This window comes from Euprymna scolopes, chromosome 38 (genome assembly GCF_053919585.1).
Source record: "Euprymna scolopes isolate OS-2025 chromosome 38, ASM5391958v1, whole genome shotgun sequence".
Classification (NCBI taxonomy): Eukaryota; Metazoa; Mollusca; class Cephalopoda; order Sepiida; family Sepiolidae; genus Euprymna; species Euprymna scolopes.
In genome coordinates, this window is record NC_136519.1 from 61,594,846 (window position 1) to 61,619,969 (window position 25,124).

At 37.1% G+C, this 25,124-nt stretch overlaps 1 protein-coding gene across 2 annotated transcripts in view; it reads left to right on the forward strand.

Moving 5' to 3' along the window:
- Positions 1-577: 577 nt before the first annotated feature.
- LOC145263170 (uncharacterized) overlaps positions 578-25,124 on the forward strand; it is a 361,981-nt gene continuing 337,434 nt past the window's right edge. Inside the window, exon 1 of one of the 2 annotated variants that reach the window (XM_080120205.1) lies at positions 578-671. In XM_080120205.1, coding sequence (XP_079976331.1) covers positions 663-671 — 9 coding nt within the window. In that variant the 5' untranslated portion in view covers positions 578-662. Of the gene's footprint in view, positions 672-738; positions 890-25,124 lie in introns of those variants that run through there. The other variant, XM_080120206.1, reaches the window with a different exon arrangement.

The window sequence follows — 25,124 nt, forward strand, 5'->3', positions numbered from 1 at the left end:
TTTTGTCTAGTTTTTTATTTATAATTCCTTTTCCCAAACTTACCGTGTCAAATCGTATTTCCAAGTTGAATTAAAGTTTTATGGTGTGTTTTTTTTTTATTCAATTGTAAGGTTAAAGCATAGAATAGGTACAAAACACCCTCCCCTCCCCATGTTAAGAATGGCTTTTTAAATAATAACGTTATTATTTACGTCCAGGTCACTCTCTGCACTAGTACCAAAACTTCTTAAAAATGTAAACTTAAAAAAATATTTACCGTTTTGACCACTTTATATGTTATTCCCCCCCCCCAAGAAAAAAACTAAAAAGTATTTGTGCGCAATAAATATCTAAATTAAATGTAATGTTTACAAATACTTTCATTATGAGGACGGAACTTCTAAAAAATGTAAACAAAAAAATGGAAACGCAAAATGTCCGCAGAGACATGTAAACGCAAAATGTCCGCAGAGACATATATCCGCAGAGACACGTGCTGAAAACGAGGCAAGCTCCTCCCCCCAAAATATGCGCGAACTATAATTTGAAAACGAGGCTTCTCTCTTCGAAGAAGAAGAAGGGGGGGTAGTAATTTTGGCCATCTTGAATTCTTACGACTCGTAAAAAGTTAATATTTGGTATGAAATAAACAGCGTTTAAAACTACTTAAAAACACTAATAAATGATTCAGGTAGGTTGCAAAGTAACTTTTATAGCTACTGTAAATATTTCTTTGTTGTATATTTTAATTTTTGACCACTTTTTCGAATCTATGTGTACAGTAATACAAACCCCCATCCACAAATAGAATGAACGCAAAAGAAAACATCAGTCTTCGTGTTGTGCGTAAACGCACGTGGTGACGACGACAGACAGGCGCCATCTTAAAAAAAAAAATCGATGCACAAAGTAAGTTCGCCAATTTCATTCAGTCATGTCATTGTTTTGTTTTCTTTGTTTTTTTATTTAAAAAAAAGGGGGGTATTAGTAATAATATAAAAAAACAAAAAAAAAACAATTAAATTAAAGTAAGATGAGTTCTAATGCAAGCGAACCCGTTATGCACTGGGCACTGGGGGTCTGAGAATCTATTTGAATCGTTCAGATTCTTCAAGCAACGGTGCGCATTATATTTCTCAGTAAAAAAACATGGTAATCTCCAAAAATACCGTTAGGGCTTACAACATGGCCGCCAGAAGAGTCAACAAAAAACTGCGAATAAAATATATAAAACTCGTAATTTCTGTTTTTAAAGTGGGTTGTCAATTTTCTTTATGAAATATACTTCCAAAATAAACTATTACAGTCGTTTAAAACATAATAGAAGTATTATTTTTTATTTTTTAAAAACAATGTTTACAAAATGTCTACGAACGTGCGTAGACATTTTGTAAACATTGTTTTTAAAAAATAAAAAATAATACTTCTATTATGTTTTAAACGACTGTAATAGTTTATTTTGGAAGTATATTTCATAAAGAAAATTGACAACCCACTTTAAAAACAGAAATTACGAGTTTTATATATTTTATTCGCAGTTTTTTGTTGACTCTTCTGGCGGCCATGTTGTAAGCCCTAACGGTATTTTTGGAGATTACCAAAAACATTCCCGTCGAGAAGCAGGTCGACCACATTCTACTGCTGTCTGGTGAGGAAGGTTGACAGCGATAACGCCTGGACATTTGGCGATGATGCTGACCAGACGAACCCGGAGGCAATTTGACGTAAATTTGAGGAGCGTCTAGAGCTCCAAATCAATTTTCGTATTGCACGTTTCTATCTGCGTGAATATAAACAGAAGAATACAGAAAGCATCGACGACTTCAAAGTGTTCATGGATATAGTCTCAACCAACTCGTTTTTGGCAGAAATCCCAACCTACCTAGTTTTCTTAATGACAAACTCACTGCACTAGAAGGTGTCTCTACCAGTGAAATTGTTGCAAATAACCTTAACGCTATGCATGCTGCCAGGAAACACTTCATAGCGAGTGAATCTTCAGAAAAGTTTAGATGAGCACTCTGCCACCAAGTTAGAACAGGTATCACCCAATTCTATAAAAATGGACATCAAACAGAATGGGGAAAATATGAACTCGGACAGAATGAGTAAAGAAATTGAAAAATATCCCAGCGGAAACTGGCAGGAATATTAACGGCAAAATATCCACAGCGGAAATTTCTGAAATCAGGCAAGTTATCAGCCACTTAACTGGCTGGCTACCCAGACCAGACCTGATCTCAGCTACAATGTCAGTGCATTAAGTTCCATCCTCAGACAAAGCAATGTGGAATGTATAAAACATTCCAATAGAGTAGTAAAGACAGCCAAGAAAGAAAAATCCCAGGTAGATATTCCTGACTTCGGAGATCTCAATCATCTCAGTTATGCCTCATTCGCCAACCTGACAGACGGAGGATCTTAAGGTGGTTACACAATCTTTTTAGTTGCCAATAACACCACAAATATACACCAATAACCTGGCAGTCCAAGCGCATTAGAAGAGTGGTCAAAAGCACACTAGCTGCTGAAACCCTAGCCATGGTTCACATGTCGGAGGCCTGTCTATTTTATAGAAAACTACTATTAGAAATACTGCAATTAAAGGATGAACCGAAAATATAAAAATAATCTGCAAAACAGACAATTCCTTTCTCTTTGACTCCGTGCATTCATCCACCCAAATACTAGATAAAATGCTTCACATTGAGATGGCTATTTTGAGAGAAATGCTGGAAAGAAAAGAAATAGCAGTGTTCTCTTGGATACCTACCAATAGACTGGTAACTGACTGCTTAACCAAGAAGGGAGTCCCTTGATACTTGAGTTCGTATCTGAACCCAAAGAAACTGATATTTAAAAATAGTTTTTTCTTTCTTTTTCAGTGGTCATCTAAAAGATAAGAAAAAGGGGAAGTATTGTTAACTTTACCCAGTTGTATCCCTTGAACACTCTCCACAACAGAGAGTTAACTTCCCTACCGGAAACGGTGTAAAAAGAACTTTTCGAAATGTATAGTGCGAGCGGTACGCACGTGCTAAATAAATGCTCTTCAACCCTGCTTCAGTTGTCCGTGTTTATTTGCTTTTACAGTAAATAATCAAATTTACTTGATTAAAGTCAGGCAGAGTTACCTCCCTTCGGACAAATCTAATGAAATATTTACTTTACTTATATTTATTTATTTTTACAATGCATAGATATCCATATTCAACTAATAAGTAATTTTAATATAGTTTTAATGTCTTTCAATGAAAGTAACATTAAATCGATATATATTATAAATTAATTCACTAATTTTCCCGATATTAAATGTTAGTATTAAAAATTATTTCAATCGATAGTCATAAGTTATTAAGTTATATTTCATATCTGCTAATGTTGAATTGTAAATTAATTAGTTACTTACATTTACTTTAATTTTTATTTATTTATATATTTATTCATATTGTTATCAATATCAGCACCACCATTATTATTTATATTGAAAGTAATATTTTTATTTTTTACATTTCACCAACTTTATTCAATTCTACATATGACAATCCAGTATTAATAAACATTTTTCGAACTTGTTTCTTATTTAAGTATAATTTTTGTTTATCATTGTATATATCCTAATTTTCTTTATAAGTATGTTTCAGAGTTTCTAACTCTGATAACATGTTATTTTAATTATAATTAAATAAATGTATATTTAAGTTAAAACTAATTCTAATTTTATTTCAAGTTAATAAGATTTATAAATATTGTTTAGGCCTAAAAATTATAGAGCAAATCCAACTCATACTTTAAACCCCCTTATACTTTAAACCCCCTCTCCTATATACTTTAATTAATTTTTTTTTATATTTTATTTATTTTTTATTTTATTTTATTTTATTAAATTTATTTATTTAAATTTAAATTTATTGTATTAAATTTAACTAAGAATTCCGAAATGAATTTATAGAAGTTAATGAGTATATATATTAAAAAAATATGTAGTTTATCTTAATAGATTTTCAATAGATATATCTTATTATAACTATAACATTTATTTTTACATACATTTTAACATTTAAACCATTGGCTCATACATTTGAAACCACTTATCAATCAATTATTAATCACTTGTTACATCATATACATTTTATTTTTAGATTAATATTTGAAGTCTTATTACATTAAATACATTTTTAATATTATGATTATTACCATTTAGCTTTTATGTGTAATATATTAACATACCTTCATTGTTCATATTAAATATTAATTTAGATATATTTTGCCATCCTATATGCTATCATTATCTAAATTCATTAGGCCTATCTAACAAGGTTATAAAGTTTTATTTATTTTATTTATTTTCATTAACTAATTATATTTATATAAAATATTTATCTTCATATGGAAAATACTTAAAATTATGCTATTAATGTTATATATATATATATATATATATATCTCCAATCTATTTTCCGAATCCTGTTTCATTTAAGTCCATTGGTTACTTATTATATCTAATTAAACCACTTATAACTTACTATTATAGAATTTAATACTATTTATATTATATCCTAACATGATATTTTGAAATCATACTATATAGTACAACATACATTCATGCCCTTCCCTTTTTATTTACTGTTTAAATTATCCTTAAAATCATTGTTATATTTAATTAAGATTTAATTGTGTACCTAACCTTTATTCTTACTTTAAATTTATTATTTTCATTTTTATTCTCAACTTTATTTATTTACATCTTAGTCTCAATAAATCACAATTAACTTTACTTGATAAGTACGTTAATTCAATTTCAATTTAATAATTTTACTATTCAGGTTTTAATCACGATAATGCATATTTTGATTTATGTAAACAGTTTTGAATTACTTCCTGGCGTTTGTTAAGAAGGTTTTCTTTAGATATTATTATATGGTGCGATTCGAGATTGCAAAGGTTACATCGGCCCGACTTGTTCGGTGAGTATTTACTGGCACTACCCAATATCGACCATTTCAATTTGCATTCAATTTTGTTTTCCTTAATTCCCTATTCCAATTTGCTAATGATGTTTTCTTCTTATTGTTGACATGTGGTATTTTGAAGGATGCCATATGATTATTGAATCTTTCTTTAAAGCTACAATCTGTGGGCCCAATATATGTTCTAATTCTGTTATTATCTGTTACATCACATTTATATACTACATTAGAAATGAGACCTTTACCTTCTAATGGACATTCGTCAATATTCCTGCAATTGCATAGTGAATTCACTTCAATGTTTTGATTATTTGCGTCCTGCTTATTTATTTATTTACTTATTTATTTACTTATTTATTTAATTGTTTACTTTGCTAATCGTTCTCTTTTACGATTGATTTTTACGATTAAGGGCACTTTTAAAGTCTGTATGTTCTTACATATGTGTTCTTACTTATATGGTGTGTGTGTGTGTGTGTGTTCTATTCTTACAGTTTCTTGCCTTGAAGGGTCTCGACATGTATGCGCAAATATATAATGTGTACATTCCTGCTTGCCTTGTCCAGCGTATGATATCTTCTTTTTCTGGGCTGCCATCTCGTGGGGAGTGGTCACTGCTGCAGATGCATCGATAACACAAGATGGATTTGAAGCTTCGATTGTTTTATTAAAGGCAAGCCTATCATGGACCCTAATCTCCTGTTTGTTCCATCTGCAGGCTAAAACCAACTCCCACATCTGGTCGCCAACTGGAAACCTATGACCACAATTCCCGTTACCCCTAATTTCCGGTGCACATCATCCCTAATTTCCGGTGCAACTAGGTTGACAAAAGGTGACTTGAGTTTGACGGATGTCAAATCTAACCTTCTGTCGCCTCACTAAATTCGCTGATGGGAATCGAAAATATACCTACATAACTTGCTATTTCTACAACTACCTAGATAGCATTTAAGCTGGGATTCCCAATACTACACTACAATTATCTCTTTGTTTATTTTTGCATTGTTAGAACTTATAATAGTTTTAACTAAATTAGTCGACGTCGAAAAAAATAATTTAACATTATTCTGGTTTATAATTTTACTTAGACCATTTCCAGTTGGGAAATTTTTATCAATAATTGTAAAAAATTCTTTTGGTAAATTCTTTTTTATGTGTGCACTGTAAGGAGGATTAAATGAAACACAATTTCTACGTCGATTTTTCTTATTAATAGTATTACTGTTGTTAATTTGGGACTTATATTGTCTATAACATTTTTATTACCATTAATATTTTTCCTACAATTTGTATAATTGGATTTACCCATTGCCATATTGTATGAAATACAATATGTGACGGTTTCGGTTTTGATATTTTCCCTTCCTCTGATGCTTTATTGTTAATATATTTTATTTCGCCTTCATATCCAGATCTTGTTAGTGTTTTGTTGTAATATTTGTAACGTGCATCCAGGAGATAAGCGCCCGCGTGTTTGCGTGTTGTGTGGGTACGTGGGAGAGACGGATGAGGGGAAAAGACTTACCTCGAGACCAGCTCAGCGTTACCGACCAAAAATAGAAAAGAAAGACCAAGATGGCGGCCGCCGTCTTTTGTAAAGTATGATGTCTCGCAAAGTCACACGAATTCTCGCAATATGCAAATTTAGCCGGCCTAGAACGACGATAAAAGCGGGTGAGGAGAAAGACGTTGGGAGAGCGACGATTGAGTTGGCCGGGGAATCGTGTGGCTGTTGCTTCTCGTGCCGTGTGAGGATATTTTACCGTTGTTGGATTCCGTGCAGAACCGGTGTATAACGGTTATTGAATTGCTGCAACATTTATAACATCTTTTCCTGAACTTGCCGTGTTAAAGAGAGAGTCGGGCGCCATCTTGAATTTTTCCTTACACATATTTGTTACATATTTGTTTCTTGTAATTGAAAATATCCTCATTTTGAGATAATTTGGAAATTCTTTTTGATATAATAAGTATAATTGCTTTTTTCATTGATATTTGGTGATTTAATTTATAATCAATAAAGTATAAAGTTTGATTGGGTTTATGATAAGGTTCATACATGTTGCTTATTAGATTCAGGGTGACATCTAGGAAATTAACTATTTTATGATTTTTATTTATAGTTATCGTCAATATCCTTAAAGAAATTATATATCCTTTGACTAATCATTTCTAAATTTCTACTTACAGAGTTACTGAAAAATAGTGCCTCATCTCTATACAAACCTCCCTTTATAGTTGATTCCTTTTCCCCCAACTCTTTCAGAATATAGAGGCCAACCAGATCAGTTATCTGTGCAGAGTCTGAGGGACCCATCGTAACATCAAAGTTAGATTCTCTATTTTTCCTAGTCCAATATATATTATTATATTTAATTAAAGTTCTTCTGGCTAATTTAACTATGTCAATTTCCAATTCAGTAATGTTAGTTTCGGATTTCACAAATTCTAATGCCATATCTAACAATTTAGGAGAAATAGATGGGTAGTATGAGTCAATGTCAAACACTATAAACTTACTGTTATTATATTTAGGCAATGTATCAAACTAATTCAAAACTTCACCTGATGAAGATCATAGATTATAAGATACTTTAGATAGGCAATATCCTATCTAGAATCTTTTTACTAATGCTGCCTATATCTGAAATACAAAGAGAGATTATTCTTATTGTGGGTTTTATTTCAAAGTCAGGTTTGTGGTCCTTCAAAGTAAATCTTGGGCATTTTGGAGTGTAGACTTCAATATTGTTCTGTATGTTGATTTGGGAGCAAATGTTCAGGGCAGATGCATTTGTTATGGATGTCTTCTTCATTTGCAAGTTCTTAATTTTTTTCAGTTCATGCATGATTAAATTGTTGTAAGTGCTAAAACTCATACTATAAATATATATATGTATTTCTTAATCGAATTATATATATATATATATATATATATATATATATATATATATATATATATATATATATTGTTATACCCTTACTTTAAATAAGAATATGGCAAGAAACACGGGGTTATGGGTGAAAGACAAAGGGGAACAAGGGAATATATGTGACATAAGAGTTACTCGACATCTTTTCTTATTCTCTTCCTGTCTTTTTTCCTTCTCTCAGTCACGTGAGAGGGTCAATATATCTATAGTTCATTTCATCTATGAAGGGATGTTAGGTTGTTCCATTATATCACCTTCCTCTCAAGCTAAATTCTTCCCTAGAATTTTGCTATTTAGACTTTTTAGACTTTATCCAAAAAATTTGCTCCTTTTCCTTTTCCTTTCACTTCTCCTCACCATTTGTGTTTGCCGATGCTTTAATTTTGGAGAGTGACTGGATTTCTGAGTTACTGGTACTTCCTTGTTTGGAGGTTGTAAATGGAAAGTGTCATTTAGCTCTTCCATTGGTAACTCTTGGTTTCTGACTGTTTCTATGTATCAGGGTCTCAGTTGGTTAATATGTTTTTTGTGGAAAAAAGTCTGCCCTTTTATAATGTAAACCATTCTCCCAATTCTTCTTGAGATTATGCCTTCTTCCCAAAACTCTTTCCTGCCCGATAATTTTTGAAGAAAACTTTATCCCCGTTATTGTAAGTCTTGTACCTTACATTATCCTTGATACTTTTTTTTTTAACTTTTTCTCTTGGGATTAACCGGTCGAACACCGAAGTACCTTCCTGGCAATCATAATTTCAGCTGGGGATGATTTAGCATTTGGATTTGGATTTGGATTTGGTGTTATCCTATATATTGCTAAGAATTTTTGAATATTTTTTTCTTCTGTGTCGATGTTATTATTTTTTTAAAGCTTGTTTAAAAGTATCGACAAATCTTTCCGCTTGTCCGTTTGATCGAGGGTTAAAAGTTGGTATTGTAATGTGTTCAATGGCCAGTGCATCACAGTAGTGCTTGAATTCTTGACCTGTGAACATAGTGCCATTATTACTAACAATTGTTTTCGGAACTCCAAACCGACTAAATACCTCATCCAGCGCTTTTATTGTGTTTGCCACTGTAGGGTGTTTGTATTTAAAAATTTCTGGCCATTTTGACATACTATCTACGATTACTAGGTAATAATATCCCTTCAGAGGTCCTGCGCAATCGATATGGATGCATGTCCAGGGTACATCTGTTTTAGGCCAAAGTTGCATCCGTACGGAGGGAGATCTTGTGGCTAGTTGGCAACTTTTACATAATTTCACCATTTTCTCAATGTCCTGATCCATTCCAGGCCAGTATGTGAATCCTTTCATTAGGGCCTTCATTCTGGAAATTTCAGGATGTCCCATGTGGAATTCTTTTAGGATTTTCTTTTGTAATATTTGCGGTATTACCACTCTGTCTGCGTACATCAGAGTTTCATCACACATAGGAAATGGAAACACTTTTAATCCTTTTCTATTCTTTTCGTCTTGTCCCACTTTTTTTTTATCTTATTAATATATTTATCTGTTTCCGTTGCTTTCTTTATTTCCTCAAGTGTGACAGGAAGTTCCCTAGCAGTATTTATTAATATATATGTTAGCTCATTTTCTTCTTTTAGTGCTGCTATAACAGTTTCTTCAAATTCAGTTTTACTGTGGATCAATCTCGACAAACCATCTGCATGTGCAATTTTACTAGATGCTAGGTGTTTCATTTTGAAATCATAATTGAACAAAATAATTCTCCATCTCTGTAATCTATTTGCTGTATGAGTAGGAATCCCTTTTTTCAAATCAAAAATCGATAGTAATGGTTTATGGTCCATTTCCAAGACGAAAGATCTTCTATGAATGAATCTATGAAACTTTCTTATAGCATACACAATCACTAAACCCTCTTTTTCGATCTGATTGTACTTTCTTTCAGCAGGTAATAAAACCCTCAAAGCATGAGAAATTAGTTTAGTAGATCCATCTTCCATTCTGTGTAAAAGCACCGCTCCTAAACCGTATTCACTCGCATCTGCCGCTACAATTAAATCCTTTTTCGGATGGTAATGTGCTAGATCCGATAACAAACATCTTTTAATTTTTTTTTAATGTTTGCTCACATTCTTTTGTCCAGAGCCATTTTTTATTCTTCTTCAATATTTCATTTAATGGTGCTCTTAGTTCGTGCATATTTCGGATATAAGAATTATAGTAGTTTGCTAGACCCAAGAATGACTTCACTACATTGTCTGGTCTAGGCATGTCTCTAATTACTTCTGTCCTATTTGGGTTAGGTCTTCTACCTTTCCAATCAATTATTTGTCCCAAATATTCAATCGTGTCCATATCAAAATTACATTTTTCAAGAGCCACTTTAAATCCGTAATCTTCTATTTTCTCGAATACCTTCCGAACATGGTTTTTATGTTCAACATTTTTGCTTCTTATCAAAATGTCGTCTAAATAAGCCATTGCAAAATCCAAGCCTGATAGCATGGCATCCATAATTTGTTGGAATAAATTTGGTGCTACTTTCAACCCAAACGGCAATCGTTTTAGGGAAAATAATCCTTTATGAGTATTCATTGTCAGGTATTTAGAACAATCTTCGTAGACTTTGACCTGCAAATATGCTTCTGATAAGTCAATTTTTGTGAAAACTTTTCCTCCATTTAACTTAGAAAATATTTCCTCAGGGGATAGTTATGATCCTTTAAGGAATCATTCAGTCCCGTCAAAAAATCTCCATATACCCTGATTTTTTTATTTTTATTTTTCACATAAACTGTGGGTGATGCTCATTCAGAATAGTCCACTTTTTTTATTACTTCCGATTTCTTTGAGTCTATTTAATTTTTTCTCGATTGTTTCTAATGCTGCATACGGAACCTTCCTTTTGGGTTTAAACACCAGTTTCACTTCAAATTTCACTTCCGTTTTAGTGCAGCAACCCAGACCTTCAGAAAATACATTTTTAAAATCCTTCTTCAAATCCCCAACAAATCTAGTTTGGGACTTTCAGATCCTGTCACATTTACTCTTTTGCAAAATGAGTTTATTGGTTTCTCCTATAAATTGAAAAGTGTCATCAAATCTATACCGAATAGATTAGAATTTTTCCAGGTATCACATACATTTTAGTTTTTAATGTCTTTTCATTCAGGGTCACATTAGTATAAAATTTACACTTAAATTTTAATCTATTTCCAGACATTCCTCTAGCAATTTTCTTTGTATTTTGCAGCTTTGGAGAACCAATTTTCTTCCATGTTGTTTCATCAATTAAGGATATGTCACTTCCAGTATTGTTGCGGGCCAGGATATAAATATCCTAATTCGCTACAAAAGAAAATAATGAAACGAAGGGAAAGAAGGAAATAAAACTCAATTGCTGGATAAAATAAACATGTCGTTTATTTTCTGTTGAAAAATTAATGTTTTAGGTGTAACTCGTGTTCATGTCCGCACGTGGAAAGAGGAGTGAGTAATGTAGTGGAACGAGAAATGGCAGTCCAGCGTGTAGACAAAGAAAAAGATAGAGGGTTGACATCAGTAAAGCTGCGCGCACATGTTGGTACTTGTCCACGTGGAAATGTCTTCAGGCCACTAGCTGTGGACGCGAACATGTCTGGTTGATGGATCAAAGTAAAAGGGAAAAAAGAGTGAGAAAGTCAATCCAGTTCATGGAGAGAGAAAGCGTAAAAAGTGTCTGTTAGCTCTTGCCCCACATACAGTAGCAGGGGACGTGACGTGCATGCGTGCCCCAAAAGAGCGCGCGGTTGGTCCGTTGACCGTTCAGGTCAGAAGCTGGTTCAAAAAGAAAGAAGCAGCTTATTGCTCTTGCTTTTATAGTTGTTTCCGGTGATCTTTTGCGCATGTGTGGATTTCCTTCAAAGGGGAAGTGACATTGCCCATGTGTGCGTACATGTGTGTATGTTAGCGTGTGTGTGTGTATGCACATAAATGTGAGTGTATGTACACGAACGTGAATATATCTACATGTGTGTACGTGCGCACGTATGTGTATGACAAGAAAAATGGCTTGAGATGTGAATGCGTGTTCTTGTGCGAGACTAGAAAAGGCTCGCACAGTATCTAAAAGACAGTTTACTTTCCGGCCATTAATTCTAACTTCAATATATTTCCTTTTTTTACCATACATAGACTCTTTTTTAGAATCAATGGTCTTTATTTCAGGCTTACAGTATTTCTTCTTTTTGCATACTTTTGACTTGTGTCCTTTACGCCCACACTTATAGCATGTTTTGCTTTTGAAGTAGCACTCTTTTGTGAAGTGATTCTTTCCTCCACACGTCTTACAGTATTTTTTTACATACTCGTCACCTTGCTTTACCCTTTGTATTTTGTCAACATTTTTCTTTTCGATACTAGTATTATCCTGTTTTAAATTTAACAGTTTCTGGCATTCCTCAGTAACTTTCTGTAAGGTTATTTCTATGTCTTGGTTCATAATGGATAATATCCTAGAACGAATCTCTTCATCCTTCGAGGATGTTAACCCTTGCACAAATATCAAGCATTTAAACATGTCCTCTTTTAGGTTTTTCAACTTAAATAACTCGCATCGGGCATTTACTCTCCCAGCATAGGCGATAAAGTCCTCATCATCTTGTTTCAAAATATTTAAACACCTATAACGAGTATAAAATAAGCTATCCTGTTCCCCGAAAATGTTCGATAAAATTTCTAGTCTCTTTTTTAAAAGAAATATCTCCGGGTTTCCTTAGGAGTAATAAAATTGGTATACTTGGTATTTTCATGAGAACCCAGTTTTTACAACAGTAAAATAATTTTTTCTTTATCCGACCAGGCCTGACATCGTTTGGAAAAAATATTTTCGTATCTACAATAATATGCTGAAAACGTTAAGCCATTAGTTGGTTCATATAAAAATTCTGTCAGCAAATTTGCAATTCCTTTTGGAGTGAACCGACAATCCTTTTTTTTCTTCTTGTTTCATTAATATTGTTTCTAATACTTTATTTTGTTTTAACTGTTCATTTTATAAAAATTCCATCTGGCTTCGTTGAGCTGCCAGTGCTAATTTTATCGTTTTGTAAACTCGGCTAATTGTTCCATATTGAAGAATGTTCTTTTTTAAACACAGTAATAAAACAAAAGGTTAATAGTACCAATAAATTCACTGAATAGGTTTTTTTTTTAAACCACAAGAAAAAACATTCTTTTGTAGACAAGGTTTATGGGGAAGGTACACACACAAAATTGACACCAAACCAACAGCATACAAGCGTTCCTTTCTGCCGTATTTTTTTTCTTATGAAACAAAAGAAATTTGAAATGGACAACTTTCTAAAATTGTTCTTTTCAATGCTTCGTGAAATTTTTTTCTGTGCAGTATTTTTTCTCTTTGTTTTTGAATATGTTTTTGGCTTAAAGTCTCCTTTTTGTGAATTCGAATCCTGTCGCCATTTGTTATATCCTTACTTTAAATAAGAATACGGCAAGAAACACGGGGTTGTGGGTGAAAGACCAAGGATTTATTTACAAGGGAATACATGTGATATAGGAGTTACTCAACATATTTTCTTATTCTCTTCCTGTCTTTTTTCCTTCTCTCAGTCACGTGAAAGAGTCAATATATCCATAGTTCATTTCATCTATGAAGGGATGTTAGGTTATTCCATTACATCTTTTATATATATATATATATATGTATGTATGTATGTATACTATTATATTTTTATTTGTATAGACAAGAATTACATACTCGCTATACTAAACATGCTAATGTTTTGGAGAGAATTTGTGTATTAAAAAACCAATCGTTCCTCAGCAGACCAGAGAAATAAAATTTATGTCTGTTATTCAGAGTATCTTGTCCTTAAATGACACAACGAAATATACATATATTTTTATTTATTGAAACAAAATATTAAAATGCTAACTTCGAGTGGAGAAGGGGTGATATTTAGTGGCATTTAAGACTTAAAAATAGATGGCGGTGTGGAGAAAGGTATGCCAAAACTTAAAAGGAGAAGAAAGAGGATAAAGAAGAAAGAAAGAGGAAAGCAAAAGAAAATGAAAAAGGGGAAAAGCGAAGAAATGAGAGGCGTAAAAAATACAAGGGTGTGAAGTCACTCACACACACACATACACACGCCCGTGTGCAAATAAACAAACATTTATTCATTTCAATTCCCCCCCCCCCGCGCATTTTGCACAAAAATAAGTTCTTCTAGCAGCAGCATAATTTCAAATACGCCCACACTCTTTTTCTCACAACAAAAGTAAAATGAACATATTTCTGGCTGACGTGGTTGACAACAGAACCACGTGACCAATGAGAAAATTTAGAAGATTGTCTTTTTTTTACGCTTTTCCAAAAAACAAAATATCAGCAGTAGCAATCTTGTTTTGGAGTCAGTCCAAAATGTACACGAATAAAAAAGCATTGGAAATGCAAAAGGATATAGGGATGGTATGCCAAAAAGTATACAAACAAGATAGCTATGAATGGCTAGGCACATGGAAATAGAATTGCATCCAAAGTACCTATAGCTTTTCTCCAATCTTCATTCCGTGCCATCATTACGGTTGTAAAAAGCTATAGGGCTATACTTTGGATGCAATTCTATTTCCATGTGCCTAGCCATTCATAGCTATCTTGTTTGTATACTTTTTGGCATACCATCCCTATATCCTTTTGCATTTCCAATACTTTTTTATTCTTGTTAATTAGTATTTTTACTTACAGTCTTATTTTTAAACTTACATTCATGATAGTATTGTCTTTTTTAGGAGGCGGCTCATTGCCGCCTCCATTAGTAGCAGGTCGCTTCCTGCTGGGTCTTTGGGTTTTGGGCCTTAGGAGTTGCCTCTTGGTCCTCCATCGGTTCTATATTACATAGAGAGTGCTACCGCCTCTCTGATAAAACAGTTAGAGTATTATAAAGTTCTAAAATGTTCATACCTTCACTATTAAATTTTTCTTGGTTCATTCTTTGGCGTTTTGGCAAAGATTTGGCAGTTTTTGATATTTATATTTATAATAGTTTGTGCATGAGGCAGCTTTTTTCCCCTTGGGATCCCTGTTATACCGTGCTTTTGAGTCAGCACGTGAGGCAGCCTTCTTTTTTTCTGGTTCTTTGTTATAAAGAGCACGTGAGGCAGCTTTTTTCCCTCGGAATCCCTGTTATACTGTGCTTTTGAGTCAGCACGTGAGGCAGCCTTCTTTTTTTCTGGTTCTTTGTTATAAAAAGCACGTGAGGCAGCCTTCTTTTTTTCTGGTTCTTTGTTATAAAGAGCACGTGAGGCAGTTTTTTTCCCCTCGGGATCCCTGTTATACCATGCTTTTGAGTCAGCACGTGAGGCAGCCTTCTTTGCCTCAGGATTTGCATGATACTTAATTTTTATTATTTCAGCATTTTTCTGATAGTATTCTTTTTGCTCAGATAATACCTTGACTTTGTTTTTTTCATAGTCTATATTTCTCTGAGCTTTTTTACTACGTGCTGACTTTGGCATTTTTTATTAAATGTAAACATATAGCACTTATGTGTATCTTACTATAATATCACTTATCTTATAGCAAGACAACTCTCGTAGAATTGAGATACTGCCCCGTCACCAATAGTTAAAGTGTGGAACAGTATATACACCAATAGTGTAGTTGTTATCTTTATATGAAGTCCTAATCAGTGACAGTGTGAGGTTACTTGGTTAATTTATTGTAGTTTATTTTAGAAAACTTACTTGTTTTTATTAGTAGATTGTGTATAGTAGCCACAATATCTAGTTATTTTTGTGGCTAGGGCTTGGATTTTGATTCTTTTTGGTCAGCTTCCAGTGAGTTCTTAGAAGATGACTTTCTTGCAGTTTCTTTTGCGGTTAATTTAACTTATTTCCTTTGGCGTTTGGTGAGTTCTTAGAAGAACTGGTCTGATCTACTTTTCTTAGCGAGCGAAGAGATTCAGCTGCATTTAACAATGGTTGCTATAGTGTATTTTTGCGCATGCGTGAGAATTTCAAGTTTCCTCCTTATTTTTCAATAGTTTGACAGTAGTCATGTGTCTTTCTGCCAAGAGCGACAGACGTCAGTGTTAGCCGTGATCGTCTAGAGGTTAGAACCCCACGTTGTGGCCGTGCTAACCTAGGTTCGAATCCTGGTCACAGCATTGACATTTTGTACATATTTTACAGTCCAAAATCTGAAGAATTATTTGTTTTTATAACATTGTTTTTTGACGTCGTACTTGCTGATAGATTACTCTTATAACAATTTTGATCAACTGAGATAAAGATTTCATGGTTTCATTAACGCTGGTGGGTTACTGTTTAAAGAAAAAACCTTAACGTTCACCTCAAATATTCAGCGTCCAAGAAATATAGGCCACTGACAAACTGGAACGTCTGTGAGCATCCGGTGTATCATTTGGAGCTGTCCCTTTTGAGAGAAGTTCCGTGTTCGAAGTGGTCTGTCTACATTGGGTATATAGTGTTTAAAACTTGTTATTACACGTAATCTTATTTAATTATGGAGTTAGCTAAAAAGCGATGGGTCACTGCACTTCTCCGTGTAAAGAGCAGTCGATTGATGCTTGAACTGTTGTCAGAGACCGTTCATACACCGAGATACATCGTCTCAAAAGAAAGAAGAAAGCAGAAGAAGAAAGAAGAAAGAAGAACAATTGGCCATTTTTGTACCCTTTTTTGCTCTCTTTTGACATTTTAACCGACGTTCTGACACTCGCTGGATTCGTAAGACGCTTCTCTGTAAGAATATGTGCTTTTTGAAACTTATAAGTTGATTTTAGTTGAGATTTGGATAGTTTTGTTTTGTAGGTGTATATCGGGCCATCCCTAATAAAGAGTGCTACTGCCTCTCTGATAAAAACTCATCAAACATTGTTTCTTCCCTTCTTAATAATTAATTCTTCTTCCTAATTAATAACAACGGATTACTTTCCTCACAAATTACTTTCCACATGGGACTTTTAAATAAGGTGAACTTCGCCAGTTAAAAACATACCTAAAAAAAAGGACATTATTTTAACACAAGACTTTTACCTTCTAATTCAACGATTCATCAAACATTCTAATCGAATGAATTAACCGATCAGATCTAATTAATCTTGTTTTTAATAAAAAATAAATGCGGTGCATTTTAAACCAGAAGGAGGTGTAATTTTGTTCTATTCCTTTTTTACTATTATTTTGTTTTCATTTCACTTCAACTTCTTTTCCCCTACAAATTGGTTACACCCGACTATGATATAAAACATTCACATCCTTCTGTACCCAACACATTGGTGACACCCGACCGTGAAATGAAACATGCACTTCCTTCTGTACCCAACAAATTGGTGACACCCGACCGTGAAATGAAACACGCACTTCCTTCTGTACACAAAAAATTGGTGACAGCCGACCATGAAATGAACCACGCAATTCCTTCTGTACCAACAAATTGGTGACACTCGACCGTGAAATGAGACACGCACATCTTCTGTACCCAACAAATTGGTGACACCAAACCATCAAATGAAACACGCACTTCCTTCTGTACCCAACAAATTGGTGAAACCCGACCGTGAAATGAAACGCGTACATCCTTCTGTACCCAACAAATTGGTGAAACCCGACCGTGAAATGAAACGCGTACATCCTTCTGTACCCAACAAATTGGTGATACCCGACCGTGAAATGAAACACGCACATCCTTCTGTACCCAATACATTTGTGCCACCCGACCGTGAAATGAAACACGCACTTCCTTCTGTACCCAACAAATTGGTGACACCACACCGTGAAATGAAGCATGCACATCCTTCTGTAACCAACAAATTGGTGACACCCGACCGTGAAATGAACCACACACTTCCTGCTGTACCCAACAAATTGTTGACACCCGACCATGAAATGAAACACGCACTTCCTTCTGTACCCAACAAATTGGTGACACCCGACCGTGAAATGAAACACGCACTTCCTTCTGTACCCAACAACATGGTGACACCCGACCGTGAAATGAAACACGCACATCCTTCTGTATCAAACAAATTTGTGACACCCGATCGTGAAATGAAACAACCACTTCCTTCTGTACCCAACACATTGGTGACACCCGACCGTGAAATGAAACACGCACATCCTTCTGTACCAAACAAATTGGTGACACCCGACCTTGAAATGAAACACGCACTTCCTTCTGTACGCAACAAATTGGTGACACCCGACTGTGAAATGAAACACGCATTCCTTCTGTACTCAACAAATTGGTGACACCCGATCGTGAAATGACACACTAACTTCAAATGACACACTAACTTCATTCTGTATCAACAAATTGGTGACATCCGACCGTGAAATGAAACATGCACTTCCTTCTGGACTAAACAAATTAGTGACACCCGACCGTGACATGAAACACGCACATCCTTCTGTACGAAAAAAATTGGTAACACCCGACCATGAAATGAAACAACCACTTCCTTCTGTACCCAACAACTTGGTGACACCCGACGTGAAATTAAACACGCACATCCTTCTGTACCAAACAAATTGGTGACACCCGACCTTGAAATGAAACACGCACTTCCTTCTGTACCCAATACATTGGTGGCACCCAACCGGTAAATGATACCAGCACATCCTTCTGTACCAAACAAATTGGTGACACCTGATCATGAAATGAAACACGAGCTTCCTTCTGAACCCAACAAATTGGTGACACCCGACCGTGAAATGAAACACGCACTTCTTTCTGTACACAAAAAATTGGTGACAGCCGACCGTGAAATGAAATACGCACTTCCTACTTTACCCAACAAATTGGTTACACCCGACCCTGAAATGAAACACGCACATCCTTCTGTACTCAACACATTGGTGAAACCCGACCGTGAAATGAAACACGTACAGCCTTCTGTACGCAAAACATTGGTGACATCTGACCATGAAATGAAATCGGCACTTCCTTCTGTACCCAATGAATTGGTGACACCCGAGCGTGAAATGAAACGCGCACATCCTTCTGTACCAAACAAATTGGTGACACCCGGCCGTGAAATGAAACACGCACTTCGTTCTGTACCCAACAAATCGGTGATACCAGACCGGGAAATGACACACGCAAATGCTGCTGTACCCAACAGATTGGTGACACCCAACCGTAAAATGAAACACGCACATCCTGTACCCAACAAATTGGTGACACCCGACCGTGAAATGAAACACGCACATCCTTCTGTACCAAACAAATTGGTGACACCCAACCGTGAAATGAAACACGCACATCCTTCTGTACCCAACAAATTGGTGACACCCGACCGTGAAATAAAACACGCACATCCTTCTGTACCAAACAAATTGGTTACACCCAACCGTGAAATGAAACACGCACTTCCTTCTGTACCCAACAAATTGGTGACACCCGACTGTGAAATGAAACACGCACATCCTTCTGTACCCAACACATTGGTGACACCCGACCGTGAAATGAAACACGCACTTCCTTCTGTACCTAACAAATTGGTGACACACGACCGTCCAATGAAACACGCACTTCCTTCTGTACCAAATAAATTTGTGACATCCGACCATGAAATGAAACACGCATTTCCTTCTGTACCAAACAAATTGGTGACACCCGGCCGTGACATGAAACACGCTCATCCTTCTGTACCAAATCAATTGGTGATATCCGACCATGTAATGACACACGCACTTCCTTCTTTACCCAACAAATTGGTGACACCCGCCTGTGAAATGAAACACGCTCATCCTTCTGTACCAAACAATTGGTGACACCCGACCGTGAAATGAAACACGCACATCCTTCTGTACCCAACAAATTGGTGACACCCGACCGTGAAATGAAACACGCACATCCTTCTGTACCAAACAAATTTGTGACACTTTACCATGAAATGAAACATGCACTTCCTTCTGTCCCCACCAAATTGGTGACACCCAACCGTGAAATGAAACACGCGCTTCCTTCTGTAACCAACAAATTGTTGATACCCGACCGTGTAATGAAACACGCACATCCTTTTGTACCAAACAAATTCTGTTACACCCGACCGTGAAATGAAACACACACTTCCTGCTTTACCCAACAAATTGTTGATACCTGACCGTGAAATGAAACACGCACATCCTTCTGTACCCAACAATTGATGACACCCGACCGTGACATGAAACACGCAAATCCTTCTGTACCCAACAAATTGCTGACACCCGACCGTGAAATGGAACACGCACATCCTTCTGTACTCAACAAATTTGTGACAGCCGACCGTGAAATGAAACACTCACTTCCCTCTGTACCAACAAATTGGTGATAACCGACCGTGAAATGAAACACGCACATCCTTCTGTACCCAACAAATTTGTGACACCCGACCGTGAAATGTAACACGCATATCCTTCTGTACCAAACAAATTGGTGACACCCGACCGTGAAATGAAACACGCACTTCCTTCTGTACGCAACAAATTAGTGACACCCGATCGTGAAATGAAACACACACATCCTTCTGTACTAAACAAATTGGTGATACCCGACCGTGAAATGAAACACGCACTTCCTTCTGTACCCAACAAACTGTTGATACCGGACCGTGAAATGAAACACGCACTTCCTTCTGTACCCAACAAATTGGTGACACCCGACCGTGAAATGAAACACGCACTTCTTTCTGTACCCAACAAATTGGTGACACCTGACCGTGAAATGAAACACGCACTTCCTACTTTACCCAACACATTGGTGACACCCGACCCTGAAATTAAACACGCACATCCTTCTGTACCCAACACATTGGTGACACCCGACCGTGAAATGAAACACACACATCCTTCTGTACCAACAAATTGCTGACACCTGACCGTGAAATGAAACACGCACTTCCTACTTTACCCCAAAAAATTGGTGACACCCGACCGTGAAATGAAACACGCACTTCCTTCTGTACCCAACAAATTGGTGACACCCGACCGTGAAATGAAACACGCACATCCTTCTGTACCCAACAAATTGGTGACACGCGACCGTGAAATGAAACACGCACATCCTTCTGTACCCAACAAATTGGTGACACCCGACCGCGAAATGAAACAACCACTTCCTTCTGTACCCAACAACTTGGTGACACCCGACCATGAAATGAAACACGCACATCCTTCTGTACCAAACAAATTGGTGACACCGGACCGTGAAATGAAACACGCACATCCTTCTGTACCCAACAAATTGGTGACACCCGACCGTGAAAGGAAACACGCACATCATTCTGTACCCAACAAATTAGTGACACCCGACCGTGAAATGTAACACGCACATCCTTCTGTACCAAAATAATTGGTGACACCCGACCGTGAAATGAAACACGCACATCCTTCTGTACCCAACAAATTAGTGACACCCGACCGTGAAATGTAATACGCACATCCTTCTGTACCAAAATAATTGGTGACACCCGACCGTGAAATGAAACACGCACATCCTTCTGTACCCAACAAATTAGTGACACCCGACCGTGAAATGTAACACGCACATCCTTCTGTACCAAACAAATTAGTGACACCCGACCGTGAAATGAAACACGCACATCCTTCTGTACCCAACAAATTGGTGACACCCGACCGTGAAATGAAACACGCACATCCTTCTGTACCCAACAAATTAGTGACACCCGACCGTGAAATGTAACACGCACATCCTTCTGTACCAAACAAATTGGTGACACCGGACTGTGAAATGATACACGCACATCCTTCTGTACCCATCAAATTGGTGATACCCGACCGTGAAATGAAACATGCACATCCTTCTGTACCCAACACATTGGTGACACCCGACCGTGAAATGTAACACGCACATCCTTCTGTACCAAAGAAATTGGTGACACCGGACTTTGAAATGAAACACGCACATCCTTCTGTACCCAACAAATTGGTGACACCCGACCGTGAAATGAAACACGCACATCCTTCTGTACCCAACAAATTAGTGACACCCGACCGTGTAATGTAACACGCACATCCTTCTGTACCCAACAAATTGGTGATACCCGACCGTGAAATGAAACACGCACATCCTTCTGTACCCAATACATTGGTGACACCCGACCGTGAAATGTAACACGCACATCCTTCTGTACCCAACAAGTTGGTGACACCCGTCCGTGAAATGTAACACTCACATCCTTCTGTACCCAACAAGTTGGTGACACCCGACCGTGAAATGTAACACGCACATCCTTCTGTACCCAACAAATTAGTGACACCCAACCGTGAAATGAAACACGCACATCCTTCTGTACCCAACAAATTGGTGACACCCGACCGTGAAAGGAAACACGCACATCATTCTGTACCCAACAAATTGGTGACACCCGACCGTGAAAGGAAACACGCACATCATTCTGTACCCAACAAATTAGTGACACCCGACCGTGAAATGTAACACGCACATCCTTCTGTACCAAAATAATTGGTGACACCCGACCGTGAAATGAAACACGCACATCCTTCTGTACCCAACAAATTAGTGACACCCGACCGTGAAATGTAACACGCACATCCTTCTGTACCAAAATAATTGGTGACACCCGACCGTGAAATGAAACACGCACATCCTTCTGTACCCAACAAATTGGTGACACCCGACCGTGAAATGAAACATGCACATCTTTCTGTACCCAACACATTGGTGACACCCGACCGTGACATGTAACACGCACATCCTTCTGTACCAAACAAATTGGTGACACCGGACTGTGAAATGAAACATGCATTTCCTTCTGTACCCAACAAATTAGTGACACTCGACCGTGAAATGAAACACGCACATCATTCTGTACTAAACAAATTGGTGATACCCGACCGTGAAATGAAACACGCACTTCCTTCTGTACCCAACAAATTGATGACACCCGACCGTGAAATGAAACTTCCACATCCTTCTGTACCAAACAAATTGGTGACACCCGACTGTGAAATGAATAAAGCACATCCTTCTGTACCCAACAAATTGGTGATACCCGACCATGAAATGAAACACGCACATCCGTCTGTACCAAACAAATTTGTGACACTTTACCGTGAAATGAAACACGCACTTCCTTCTGTACCCAACAACTTGGTGACACCTGACCGTGAAATGAAACACGCATTCCTTCTGTACTCAACAAATTGGTTACACCCGACCGTGAAATGACACAATAACTTCCTTCTGTATCAACAAATTGGTTACATCCGACCGTGAAATGAAACATGCACTTCCTTCTGGACTAAACAAATTGGTGACACCCGACCGTGAAATGAAACACGCACATCCGTCTTTACCAAACAAATTTGTGACACTTGACCGTGAAATGAAACACGCACTTCCTTCTGTACCCAACAACTTGGTGACACCCGACCGTGAAATGAAACACGCATTCCTTCTGTACTCAACAAATTGGTGACACCCGACCGTGAAATGACACACTAACTTCCTTCTGTATAAACAAATTGGTTACATCCGACCGTGAAATGAACCATGCACTTCCTTCTGGACTAAACAAATTGGTGACACCCGACCGTTAAATAAAATACGCACATCCTTCTGTACGAAACAAATTGGTAACACCCGACCGTGAAATGAAACAACCACTTCCTTCTGTACCCAACAACTTGGTGACACCCGACCGTGAAATGAAACACGCACATCCTTCTGTACCAAACAAATTGGTGACACCCGACCGTGAAATGAAACATGCACTTCCTTCTATACCCAACACATTGGGGACACCCAACCGTGAAATGAAACATGCACATCCTTCTGTACCAAACAAATTCGTGACACCCGACTATGAAATGGAACACGCACATCCTTCTGTACTCAACAAATTGGTGACACCCGTCCGTGAAATGAAACACTCACTTCCCTCTGTACCAACAAATTGGTGATACCCAACCGTGAAATGAAACACGCACATCCTTCTGTACCCAACAGATTGGTGACACTGGACCGTATAATGTAACACGCACATCCTTCTGTACCAAACAAATTGGTGACACTGGACCGTGAAATGAAACACGCACTTCCTTCTGTTCCCAACAAATTAGTGGCACCCGACCGTGAAATGAAACACGCACATCCTTCCGTACTAAACAAATTGTTGATACCCGACTGTGAAATGAAACACGCACTTCCTTCTGTACCCAACAAATTGGTGACACCCGACCCTGAAATAAAACACACACTTCCTTCTGTACCCAACTAACTGGTGACACCGACCGTGAAATGAAACACGCACATCCTTCTGCACCAAACAAATTGGTGACACCCGACCGTGAAATGAAACACGCACATCCTTCTGTACCCAACAAATTGGTGACATCCGACCATGTAATGACACACGCACTTCTTTCTGTACCCAACAAATTGGTGACACCCGACTGTGAAATGAAACACGCACATCCTTCTGTACCAAACAAATTTGTGACACTTCACTGTGAAATGAAACACGCACTTCCTTCTGTACCAAACAAATTGGTGACACCCGACCGTGAAATGAAACACGCACTTCTTTCTGTACACAAAAAATTGGTGACAGCTGACCGTGAAATGAAACACGCACTTCCTTCTGTACCAAACAAATTGGTGACACCCGCCCGTGAAATGAAACACGAACTTTCTTCTGTACCAACAAATTGGTGACACCTGACCATGAAATGAGGCACGCACCTCCTTCTGTAGCAAACAAATTGGTGACACCCGACCATGAAATGAAATACGCACATCCTTCTGTACCCAACAAATATGTGACACCCGACCATGAAATGAAATGCGCACATCCTTCCGTACCCAACAAATTGGTGACACCCGACCGTGAAATGAAACACGCACTTCTTTCTGTACCCAACAAATTGGTGATACCCGACCGTGAAATGAAATGCGCACATCCTTCCGTACCCAACAAATTGGTGACACCCGACCATGAAATGAAATGCGCACATCCTTCCGTACCCAACAAATTGGTGACACCCGACTGTGAAATGAAACACGCATTTCCTTCTGTACCCAACAAATTAGTGACACCCGACCGTGAAATGAAACACGCACATCCTTCTGTACTAAACAAATTGGTGATACCCGACCGTGAAATGAAACACGCACTTCCTTCTGTACCCAACAAATTGGTGACACCCGACCGTGAAATGAAACTTCCACATCCTTCTGTACCAAACAAATTGGTGACACCCGACTGTGAAATGAATCACGCAC